The sequence below is a fragment of the Zootoca vivipara genome, chromosome 1, assembly GCF_965207765.1.
Source record: "Zootoca vivipara chromosome 1, rZooViv2.hap1.1, whole genome shotgun sequence".
In the NCBI taxonomy this organism is placed as follows: domain Eukaryota; kingdom Metazoa; phylum Chordata; class Lepidosauria; order Squamata; family Lacertidae; genus Zootoca; species Zootoca vivipara.
Window position 1 is genome coordinate 88,422,856 of NC_142582.1, and position 12,556 is coordinate 88,435,411.

Consider the following 12,556-nt stretch of genomic DNA (forward strand, 5'->3'; position numbering starts at 1 on the left):
TGCTGAGGGTACTGGTGCCACTTAATGATTCCCCCCCCTTGTTGTAGTACTGTAATTGTAATGTGCCGTGCCAGGTGCTGTATGGTTTTTAATTGTATTTTTAGGAGAGCTTTTGTGGGCCTCCTGAATGAAGCTCTGGTCCTTGTACTTAGTTTGGAAAGCCCTGGGTAAGAGACATTTCAGTACAATGTTTCACAAAGCCATCATTAATCTTGTGCAGCAAACTATGCCAGCAATCCTACACAAACTTATGTGGGACTAAGGGCAGTATCCAATGAAGTGGTCCTGTTGTTGCAAGGACTTCTGCTTGCCCAGCAAACCTTCCCCTCCCTTGCCCAATCTGCTCTTTAGTATTGGGGCACCACCAGAGCATATTTGGGGAGCATGATAGGGGAAGCACAGAAGTCCTTGCGCAAATGGGATGCCATTAGATAGGGTTGCTTGTTAGATGCATCACTAAGTCCAGATGTACTCAGTGGAGCTTGCTTCGGACTAAAGATGCATAGAACTAGGCTGCAAAGTAGATGGCTGTTTGTTTTGTGACTAGTTCCTTTATATTTGTATAGGTGGCCATTTCATAAATGGCTCAATATGTACAAAAATCTGGAAGAGACCAAAGGGAAGAGATCTTAAACATGTGTGCAGTAGGACTCCTACTGAAAATCTTCCCATCCCACTCCTCCTTCTTAATCCATATTCGACTTTCCAAAATGTATCATTAAGACACGCTAAAAGCAGTGAAGTATTCGAGGAAAAGAGCTCCAGCTATCACTAAAGGACACAGCAGTAGGGCTGACACCTACCAACCTACTTTGTAATGTGGGAAGGGACAGGCAAACCACCCAAAAGCAGAGTACAAATCGTAACAGCATCTAGGAGAGTCCCTCCCACCTCCCCCACCCAGTTGAGTATGGTTGTGCCGGCACCATTATTAAAAAAAAAACTCTGCAGATAACATACGAAAATTGGCTGGTTAACATTTCTGTTTACAGTGGTACCTCGACTTACAAATGACTCAACTTACAAATGTTTCGAATTACGGAGCTCCGTCCGCCATCTTGGATGCGGTTTAGGTAGGATTTTTTTGACTTGCGAATTTTTAGATAGGGTTGCTTTGACTTACGATTTTTTTCTCCCAATGCATTCCTGTGGGATTCGACTTACAATTTTTTTTTACTTACGAATGTGCGTTCGGAACGCATTAAATTCGTAAGTCGAGGTACCACTGTACTTGGAATCCCAGAAGAATTTACCAGTGTCAAGTGTTGAACTGCAAGGCCATCCCCTCTCCAGTATATAACTATTACAAAAATATATACCAATGTTATGGTTTACCATAAAAAACAAGATAGTCAATACACACAAAAATATTTGTTTAATTGGAAACCATACATCAATCTGCACCTTTTGAACTGTAGTGCAGGACTTGTAAAACCAGGGTCTCTAAAGTCAGCCTACTGTTCCCAAGATGATCAATTATTTTAAAAAAAGGAAAAGAAAAGGAGAGAGAACCGGGTCTCAAGATTCAGTTTACGCTCACAGTTAGCTTGTTAGGTACATCAATATGCATTTTTCTCCTCCGAGTTACGCTAACCATCTTTCCTGGACTGTATCACCAGTATCATGCAGACACAAGAATTGTAGCTACATACAAGATTCATGTAGCTTTGCTGCAAGTTATTCTGTAAATCAGGTAATAGTTTAGGGACGAAGCCATGGGAAGTACAGCAGTGCTTCCAGATTATACCTCTAGTGAATTTCAATTGGTGTGGAGTCTATATTCTAATCCAATGACAAATATGGCTACTTTGCGGTAGGAGAGGCTTAACTTTAGAAGAAGGGGGAAAAGCAAGGTCATTCTGGATACTACCTTAACAGTTTCAAACAAAACCATCCCCTGCCTCTTGAATGAGTAATTGGATTACTTTAAGTACAAACAGCTGTGTGATGTTACTTTACATACAAAAACCATGAGGATGCTTCCACCAAATCAAACAGTCACTCTTCTTTAAGACTTCAGAAGCACGGGAGAGGGTTAGAAGGCGGCACCCAATTTGCTCCCATTCTCATGTGCAGAAAAACACCCCAGAAGCATCAGTCATAGATGTCAGTTGCCTATCCCTCAAGTCAATGAGACTATAAAACCCACAGTATCAACACGCAAATAATTCTCTTCAGAAGAGTAAGATTTACAACAGCCACGTTAGGTAGCTAGCTGAACAAACACCACACGTCACACGAGAATAAGTCAACTGTCTGAATAAGGATTTACTTGAACAGAATCTTGTAAGGGTATACTATACTCAGTCTCATTTTAAAGGTTGATTAGATCTTTTTATACAACATAGCCCCTGGCAATTTAAAATAGACCCACTGGAGAATGGAATGGAGAACTGGAATTGTGACATTTCAAACCCAGGCTGTGTGTGTTTTTAACTTCTTTTCCGAGGAAGACTTCTCAGAATCTGTGTCTTCAAACTCTGTTCTATGCCTTTTCTGTCGCCCACGGATCTGCGAGCCATCACTGCCTGAAAGATGCAACTCGGCAGCTTCCTCTTTCGTGCTCACGGTGTGACTGGGAGAGTCTGTTGCAGACAGGCTGCATTCCTTGTGCAAGGATGTGCATGTCTGCACAAGGCTGCCATTATCAGCATTTAAGTGTAATTGTCTTCCTTGGGCCACAGCCTCCTGCTCTCCAAAACTCTGTCCGTTACTAAGGTAAGAAGAGCGAGGGTGCAAGTGACCATTATTGTGGTTTGCACAGGAATTGTCCGTGTTCCTGTCCTCATTGTCATCTGTTGGGTTTCTAGAGTAATTTCCAGATCCACTACAGGTGGCAGCGGTGGAAAATGAATCCTTGGAGACAACCAGTAGGTTGTGGCTGGGTGCAGGTTGACAATTCTGGTTACTTTTCTGCTCCACAAATCCTGCAGGCTGGCTGCGTGGCTCTTCAGTGCAACTACTTCGGCCTTTGCATGTGGCTTTTCCATTGAGCTTCTTCATCTCAAACGAATGCTCCACAGGCCCACTGCTTCCATTCCCTTGGGTGACGTTCTCTTGATCCTCCAGCTGCCGCTGATTATCGCATTCATGATCTTGACCATTTCTAGAATTTTCTGCCGAGCTACGTTCCTTGAAGGTTTCCTTGTTGCGGCTTTCAGTAGAGGGATCCTGCCCACCTTGGGTTTTTCTGCTCGTTCCGGGTCTCCCTTCACTTTCACCACCTCCATGCGAAGTTTCGCCATCTTTGTTAGCCGCGTAAGACATATAAGAATAGTGGAGCCACCTGAAAGCTTTGTAGATCTTCCTGTCTACAGATTCACTCTCTGAGCAAGGAGAGACCTTCTCTTTGCGGACCTCCGTATTTGCAGTACTCCTTTCGGGAGATGAGGCTGGAGAAGGAGAGAGGTCATCCACTTTGATCTGGGGATAATCATAAAGGTCTTCGCCTAAGTAGGTGCTTGCGTTTTCTGTGCTGGTATTTGCATTAGTCCTTTCTTCCTTTTGTGGCTTCTGCCTGCGCCTTAGTGCGTTGCGTTGCCGGGTTGAGGCACGGCGCTCATTCAGTTCCTCGTCATCTTCTGTGCTGCTGCTGCTGCTGGAGCTGCTTGAGTCATTCTCTTCGGGACTTGGGGACCTGGGCCTCGGGAAGAGATCAGCATCCAGCTCCGTCTCACAAGTATTTTCATCAGAATCAGACTCATTAGAAAGGGCCAAGAGACGCTTGTCTTGGTACCTCCTCAGTGCAGACAAACGTTGCTGGCGAGAAGTCACAGCTTCTCTGGCTGGTGGAGATTCGGTAGATCTCAAGGTTCCCAAGTTATAAGCAGCTTCATCAGATTCTTCTGTCATGTGAGGTGGGGAGTGATGCAGAGACGTGGAGGACTCAGACTCACTATACCCCGAACGCTCACTTACTCCTGCATGGAGCTGCAGGATTGTGCTTTCACTAAGGTCACTGTCGGAATCAGAGCTCCATCCCTCAATCTCTCGACGGACCAAGGAGTCAAAGAAGGCCATCATCCGTGGATCCTCTTGGACTGACTGATTGGCATAGTCATGAGACAAGCCACTGCCACTGTTAAGCACAAGACTAATGTACTCTTCATGTGTGTACAGACAACGGGAATCATCCTCGATTTTACCATCCAGATCTCCTGTGCAACCAGGCTGCCGGTAAGGACTCCAGATCTGTAAAAAGAAGAAAAAGAAGTGTTGCTTTATATATATCACCCAGTTGCTATTTTAAGGCTTTCCAGCAACCTATATCACTTTGCAAGACTATTGGTGTGGCTGATCTTAAAGAACAATTCTTTTTACTCGGTTTCACAAAGATGTTCCATTTCACGTGCAAAATGTTTCCCCACCTACACTTGAGGATTCACAACTCATAAAATGCCCCCTAGCTTGAAATGAAATGAACGCCAGACTGCAGAGCTCTATTTTTATCTAATAGGTGTTTACAAGTGAGGGGGGAGAGGAGAGAAAGGAGGTGGTAAGAATACTTGGTTGCTTTCTGAATAAAAGTCTAGGCAGTAAGGCAGGCATTTGTTTCCCAGGAAACTAGAGATAGAGCTTGTTTTAGAGACGTGTTGTGGTGTTTCAAGTTGCATGTTTCAGCATCTCAGCAGTTGTGGATGCCTCCACAATGTAAGCTGAACGTCTATAATGTTCAGTGTCTTAGTGCTTTTATATTTTGTTGGAAGACACCCAGAGTGACTGGGGGCAACCCAGTCAGATGGGTGGGGTAGAAATAATAAACTACTACTACTACTACTACTTGTTGTTGTTGTTGTTGTTGTTGTTGTTGTTGTATTGGTTCCCCTATACTCAAATGCCATGATAACAGCAGTGCAGCCATTTCCAATCATGTATGCCTATGAAGCTGATGGGGGTGCTTAGAATTTCACTGTCCTACCAAGTATTTCTTAAAAATACACCTAGGCTAGCACTAAAAGACCAATATATGGTTGAATTAGCACAGATGAGCAGAACCACCTGACACCATTCACCTCCCAGGCAGAAGGCTGTGTCTGCAAAAGAGGATGAGCATGCCTGTTAGTGTACATCTATGATCCATCCTCTTTTGCTAGCAGATCTATGCACATGGGAGGTAAACAGTAAACAGCATAGTAGGGCTTGGTGGTAATGCCCATTTATCCTAATCTGCTTCTTAAAAAAATTAATTGCTTGACAGCCCTTCTGTAGCAGGCCCTACCTCCCCACCTTCATCTAAGTTGTGGGTTTGGGCCTTCGGGAGACATGCTTTACATATTTATCTTATTTTAGTTCTGCTATTTATTACCAGCCTTTCACCCCAAGGGGCCAGGCCAAGTAAACAGCAGGACAGACAGCAGAATGGACCCTTGCAGAATTCCACAGGTCAATTTCTAGGGAGTCAAGTAACAACCCCTCCCCCCAATTGCTCCTTTCTGGAAGTGACCCTGGAGGTAGGAACATAACCCCAGTAAAATGGTGCCCCCCCCATTCAGTCCAGAAGAATACCATAGTCATCACTACCAAAAGTCAGAGAAGTCAAAGAGAATGCACATGGTTGCATTCCCCTTCTCTCTCAACCAAAGTCATCAGTCAAGGCACCCAAAGCAGTTTCAGTACAATGAAGAGGCCTGGAAGCAGACTGAAATGGGTCCAGATGCTCAGCTTCCTTCAAACCGGCTTAAAGCTGGAGCACCACCACACTTTTAATCACCTTGCCCAAGAAGGGGATATTTGTGACTTGGTATAGTTGTGTAGTGCTGCTGAGTCCTGATAGGTCCTCTTAACAGTCCTTAAAGGAACCAGTTCAGTAAGTAGCCGAATTCAGAAATGCCTCCCTCAAATTACTTCCCCCAGAAGAAAAAGTACAGACACGTGGAGGTTGTTCCTAGTTTAATTCTGCACAATAACAGAAGTTGCATAATAACAGAAGAGTCCAACTTTGAGGAAGACCTGCAAGGAACGCCCATTGGATCACAACATGAATGTGGAATCTGGGGAGATTCCAAATGTCAGTAAGGAAAAAAAAATACATACAGGTCTTTAGTTCTCATGCTTCTGTAGAAGTCTGGGTTAGAAAGATAGTATCAAAACCAAAGAACAGGTTAGGCAGTAATCAAAAGGGAGAAAATTTAATGGCTATTGAATTTCCCCTTCAATTACCGGTATTTGAAAATAAAGTCAGGAACTTCACACCCTTCCCTCACTACATTCTTTCATACCACCCTCAATCCTAGTCCCCACACCCACTTTGAAAACCTGAGTCCTAAAAACATGACTTTGCAGAAGAAATCCTTTTAAAGGCACTTGCTACCAAAGAATGTAACAAGACAGACATGACTCCCACCATACCATTTTCTCCTTTGTTGACCTGCCAACTAAGATTTCCCTTCATGCATCTGACAAGTGGGCTTGAGTCTCTGAAAGCTTATGTCACAATATATGCATTCGTATTGAAGGAGACACAAGACTGATTGTTTTTTGCTGCAAGAGATGAGCACAGCTACTCTTTGGGAAGATTTTAGAGTTGGGATAGAAGTTGAGAAGCAAGCAAAGCCCTTCAAAGGAGCAACCTTTTTTTTTTACAATCACCTGCAGTTGCCAGGAAAGCCTCAGACTCCTTTTACATGCAGGAAGGTGACCTTTCGGAGATGTCAGGTTAAGTGACAAGCCAACAAGATATTTTATGCTGTGTTCAGGTAGGCTAAATTATGATTTTGCTGCAAGTGTGTATAATTAGGTGTGCTACATCAAATTATCCTATAAAAGCAAGAGACAGATAGTAGCTTGCCTCTATGGTTGTCTCCATAGAAACATGGCTGAAAAAAACCTTCCATCTCTTACATAGTAGTGCATTTCAATTTTCATTAAAGTATAAATCAGCAATACCTTACAACTTTCCCTCCCACACAGTTTGACAAGTTGCCACTACCATCAGTATTCAGTTCAAGACTGCCCTCCTGGTGTCAAGCCCTCTACAGACCAGTCAGTTTCTCTCAATAGTGTACACAACCCTACCTTTCTATTGCTTACAGAGCAACATCTGCCTGCCAAGTAAGCTTTTCTGCAGTCCTCTCCTTTGACTCACCCATTATGTTCTCTCTGAATCACAGCGTTGCTTCATAATCTCCATTTAGCTTAAAAGTCTCTTCTCAAAGGCTATCTTCCACATAAAAACTTTACACAAAATTACTCTGCCGTCAAGCCATGCTAACAATTCAAATAAAGCTGGATTTTAAATTTACTTTTTAATTCATAACACACCAAAACAGAGAAGTCACCAGCTGCTGTCCACATCCACTCATCCACCTCTCAAATTCCTCTCAAGGCCAAGTTTTGGCAACCGCTCTAAGGATTTAGGAGCCAGATAAATCAGCTTACTGAAGGGTTATTAAAATTGGGAGCCCTTGCAAAGAACTGCTCTGTTGGGTTCCTGCCAATTCAACCTTCCCCAGGTGAAAATTCCAGTGCAGGGCCTCACATTTTGATCTCAACAGGTGGGAAAGTCTGTAAGGGGCTTACAAGGCTGGTCAACAATATGTGAGTGTAGGATATGAGCTTAGGTGCAAACAATCTGAAGCTGAGCCATTCTTGTCCCAAAATAGGAGGTCTTGCAAAAATGAGGACAAGGCACAGAAAAACTGGAGTTCCAGCATGGCAGTTACATACATCAATATTTCTTCCTCATAATTAGTTTTAAGCTTGTACATTAGAAAAGATAAGCATGTTTCACAAGATACAGATGCTTAACCTATGACCTAACATGAATTCTCTTTTCCAGAGGCATTCAAGCACCACAGTCAGGTTGGGAGAGCTCTTGAAAAAGACACTTAATTGAATCAATATCCCCCCCCAGCAAAAAATTAAAAATAAAATATAGGTGCAACAAAAGCAACACAGGGGCTGTTTACATTCTTACATTAATCCAACATTGTCACCCAGGAAAGATTCAGAGCTTCATTGGTTATTACATTCAAATGTCACAAGAGGCTTCAAACTGAACCAATTAAGTCTATGCGTATACCCGTTTGGCAGAAACTGGTGTAAATACAGTTAGGGGAGACGTCTCAAAAACAAGAAACAAGGCATTTCGATAGTACACAACACAGTGTAATTAAAACCCTTGCTTGTGCTGCCGCCAGATATATCCCTTTTAAAATATGCATTAGTATCTGGAGAATAGGGTGAGAAAGCAGTAGCAAACTCAAAGAGCAAGTCAGAGACACAGACTGAATATAGATTCTTGGTACTGTATTATGCAGACAGGCAGTGGACCATGCTGGCAGGATTTGGGCCAGCCATGACCCCCAGCCTGTAAATGGCCAACAGGGTTACAGTCAGTCAATCAATGTGCAACCGACTAAAGTGTTTACATGATATGCCTCAATTACTGCCATCTGCCCTAAAGACATTTACAAAGCTCTTCAGCGGATGGTTGAAAACAGAACAGGCATAGAATTAAATCCTCTTGAACCTGCTTTCTAAGCCTGCAGGGCACCTGTATATACATAAAAGAGCACAAGACGATCTACTCAAGGGTTCAGCTCAACGTCAGTGAGCCAGTGTGGTGCAGTGACAAGGGAGTTGGGACTTGGACCAGGAAAAGCGAGTTTCAAGCCCCTCTCCACCCATGAAACTCACTCTCTCCTAGCTAAATGGCTACTTCACAGGTTTGTTCGGAGCTTAGAATGGGTAAAATCCTGGATTTGAAGGAAGGTGACGCAAATGCGGTCAATGTGTTGTGTGGTAGAACCCAAACAAAGTCTGTGCACCATCCCTAAAACAGCTAATGTCATGGTTTGCACCTGACTCAGATAATCTCAACCCAGCAAAAAAAAAAACCCTCACTGCTGCACATGCAGTAGCCTCTAAAAGTGTTTCAAGCAATTAAACATTTCAGACCATCTACTATTTTCATAAATATTTATAAAGTTATCACTCCTTACAACATGAACATCTGGAGAAGCTGAGTGTTGTTTCAGATCTTAAGGGTTATTTACCCACAGAGCAGGGGGTGCCAGCTATGGACATATTTACAAACTGGAGAAACTGTTGGGGACACCATGTACATTCCCCAACCATGCACATGGATGTAAACTCATCCCCTTCACCCTGCCAGTATTTAGCCCTGGGAACGCCCTTTGGCGCCCCACTAAGCTTAAGTGGGGGTGACCAACCCAGAGTGTGCAGCTGGGGAGCAAATGTTAAACTTTCCCAGGCCAAATATCAGCAGGGAAGGGGTGGGAGAATGGGACCCTGCAGGTGTCAGGGAAGGCCTCCGAGGGCATGTATTCGTCCATGGACACTGAAAAGGCCTCTATGAAGAGGGGCTCCCTGAGTGGATATGCTTTCTTTGTGCACACTCTCTCTCAAGATGCACCCCTCAATGCAGTTGCTGCTCTTCATAAAAGACAAATGCTTAAATGCTTTGGACAACTCAGTTGTGGTTTTTATTGCAATTATTTGTTATGTTCTAAACAGATTTCATATAGCGGTATGTATATAGTTTTAATTCTATTGATGTTTAATTGGTTTTAAAAAATATATTTTTAGCGAGTCATGTTTTTAACTGTAAGCCACTTTAGAGTCCTATAAGGGGGGAAAGCAAGGTATGAATAAATATTATAATAATCAGCTCAAGGAAAGCCTTTGTTTCCTTGATCAAGTTCTCAGCACCCCTCCTCCCATGGCTGCATTTCAGTAAACAAACAACCCCCCCACAAAACCCAAACATGTGGGAGACATGAGCAGGCTGCCAACATTGTATCTAGTTTGGTTCTCACTGAGTGGGATAAAGTGTGTGGGTGTCTTGACTGTACCAGCTTTGACTAGTCAATTATATTACGGTAAACATGCCATTTGCTGGTGTGTGTGGCTGCCTTAACTTGTATTTCCCAATAAATGAAGAATATGAAGCACATTCTAGCAAAAAACACAAGTCCCGCATTATCATAGCAACCAACAGTTCTGCTTAAGAACATGCATCACAGAGAATGAGCAAGGAAACGTTTACACATTTAAAAGAGGTTTCATTTACTTTAAGATCTGAGAAGAGGATACTCAACAGCCATGGCAAAGAGGGGGAAAGAGCTCACCTTTATAATCTTTTCCACACCTGAGGAGCAGATCATGTAGGTGTGGGGATTAAATCGGACCTGATTCACAATTGAACGGTGACCCTTCAATACCATAAATGCACCATTCACCACCCTTCCGATTCCACCTGGAAAAAAACCAGCAACAGAAGAGAATAGCTCCATATACCAGAGAATGGCTTGTTTGCACTGAATTTGAAACACTAGCTGTGTACAGCTACAGGCCGTAAGTCCACCACTGCCCTTATCCCATTCTGCACCTTCCACTAAATTAGTCACTATTTCATTGGCAGCAAGTAAAACTGCCTTAAGTCAAGGACACCCTGACTCTGGACTATGCCAGTGGTGAAATATTCAAAAACTCCAGTAAGCCTGCATGCATGCATACCACAGATAGTTGTGAAAAACAGCATATTGATAACCAATGTAACTGGAACAGAAGAGGCTGAAGACAGGAATGTCTGGTGGAAGGCGTACAGCAGCATTTCTCATCAGATGAAGCTTCTAAATCATAGGCAGTCTTTCCCTTAGCAACTTCAGAACTATGGCAGGCAGATACAGTAGATGGCCATTCCATTTTACTACACTGTTGGTACTAACTATTATCCAGAAGGTGAAGCAGTGATGGTCTCAACATAGATGGGAAGAAAAGCTACCTTCAAGTAAAGGACAAGCCAACACAAATGCATTTGTTTTTATCTACTCTCTTGGTGGTTTACCAACGGATTAGTCCCTGTAATGCTTATGGCAGATCCACCCCTTGATCCAAACCAGGATTCTAGGATGCTCTAAGTGTAGACTAGTTCACCCCAGGACTTACAATAGGCAGACAGGGGGAAAGGGAATTCTGGAAGGAAGAACAGCAATCTGCATGTAGCTGCAAGTAAGTAAGGAACTCTAAAACAAACCTGCTATCTAATAAGACACAGTACACGTCCTGGTTCTTATGTTTCTAAGAGTCCCAGGCCTCTGAACCCAACAGGTCTGTGCCTCCTTTATCACAGGAGAACCACATTCACTTGGTCATACAAATATAAGGCTGGGTTGGTTCGGTTACCAAAACCATGGACCTTTAGGCTTGGCACCACAGTAAAGAACTTATTACTTCATGTATTTCAGCTTGGTCACTGCTCAACAAACGATGCCTCTGGAAGCCCAGAAGTGGGACATGAAGGAACCTTCACTTAGTTTTGTAAAAAACAGCCATGTTGGGGACACAAAAGTGAGAAAGCAGTGACACTCATGACAACATACATAGACCAACAAAGAGCTAAAATTAAAGCGCTAAGCTTAGTGCATGTGTGTTTCAGTAGTTGTTAATATTGTGAATACGTAGTGCTTTTTTGTGTTTTAGGTGTTGCAATTCTAAACTGTTACATATTCTGATTGATTGCATCAATGAATAGCACAGTGTTAGGTGAAAAATACAGAAACCTGTATTCCCCACCCCTACAAGGCAAAGAGCAGCTAGGGGGGAGAGATGATTTTGATTAAGAAGGCGATGGGGATGAGGATACACACACGTCACATACAAACAAGGAGAAGTTCAGTGCTTCCAAGCAGACATGTAAAGGATTGCAAATATCACTGAGTTTCCCCAAAGGTATGCATGTACAGAAAGGCGGCCCCAATAATGCACCTTCTTGCACAAATTGGTAATATTGTAGAATAGTGTCCCTCAAACTTACAATGATTGTATACCTCTTTTGAGAGGTTATACCAGTGGTAGGCCTTTTTGGGAGAAGATAATTTGTAGTTTTAATATTATTATTTTATCTAGACTAGATGTACCCTTTGAAACTCTTTTGCATAACCCTGGGGGTATGCACACCACACTTTGGGAAACACTGTTCTAGAAGACTGCTTTTCCTAGCGCTAGTAACTTAATTTGGAAGATTCTACAGGAACACTCACCTGCTTCTGGATCCGGAGGAATTCTCCACATGTATAAATTAAAGTCATCAGAGCCAGAGAGGATGTACTGTTAGAAATAAAAATACTAGTAAGTTACAACAAATTCACCACTAAGGCAACCCTTGAAATATACATATTTGGAAGATTCCAATAGCTTGATTATATGATGCAATACATATATATTCTACATGTCTAGAATTCATATTGTTCGTGTGGCGGCAGGTCAAGGACTGAAAATATAAAGACCAGAGATTCATGATAAACCAGTGGGGGAGGGAAGGCTTTGATTTTAAAAATCAACAGGCTACAAAAATGATAAGCTACAATCCAATGCATATTTACTTTCCAGTCCCATTGAAATTATACCCATAAAAATCATGCTACACAAGTCAAACACCTGCCCCTGTTCTACTCAATATGCCCACTTTATGAAAGTTCAAAGTACAGTACTGATAATTTTAAAAGCTTACTTCCTCAAAGTACATTACTAGTCTGTTTAGCTGAAAAAAGAAAATAAAACACAATTACTGTACACTTATAGAAGAATTGGA

At 42.6% G+C, this 12,556-nt stretch overlaps 1 protein-coding gene across 2 annotated transcripts in view; it reads right to left on the reverse strand.

Annotated features, from left to right (window-relative positions):
• Positions 1-1,356: 1,356 nt before the first annotated feature.
• DCAF5 (DDB1 and CUL4 associated factor 5) overlaps positions 1,357-12,556 on the reverse strand; it is a 42,671-nt gene continuing 31,471 nt past the window's right edge. For both annotated transcript variants that reach the window (XM_035113580.3, XM_088669856.1), the window contains exons 7-9: positions 12,006-12,072; positions 10,092-10,219; positions 1,357-4,191 (exon numbers count right to left, since the gene is read on the reverse strand). In XM_035113580.3, the coding sequence (XP_034969471.1) occupies positions 2,410-4,191; positions 10,092-10,219; positions 12,006-12,072 (1,977 nt within the window). In that variant the 3' untranslated portion in view covers positions 1,357-2,409. The remainder of the gene's footprint in view (positions 4,192-10,091; positions 10,220-12,005; positions 12,073-12,556) is intronic.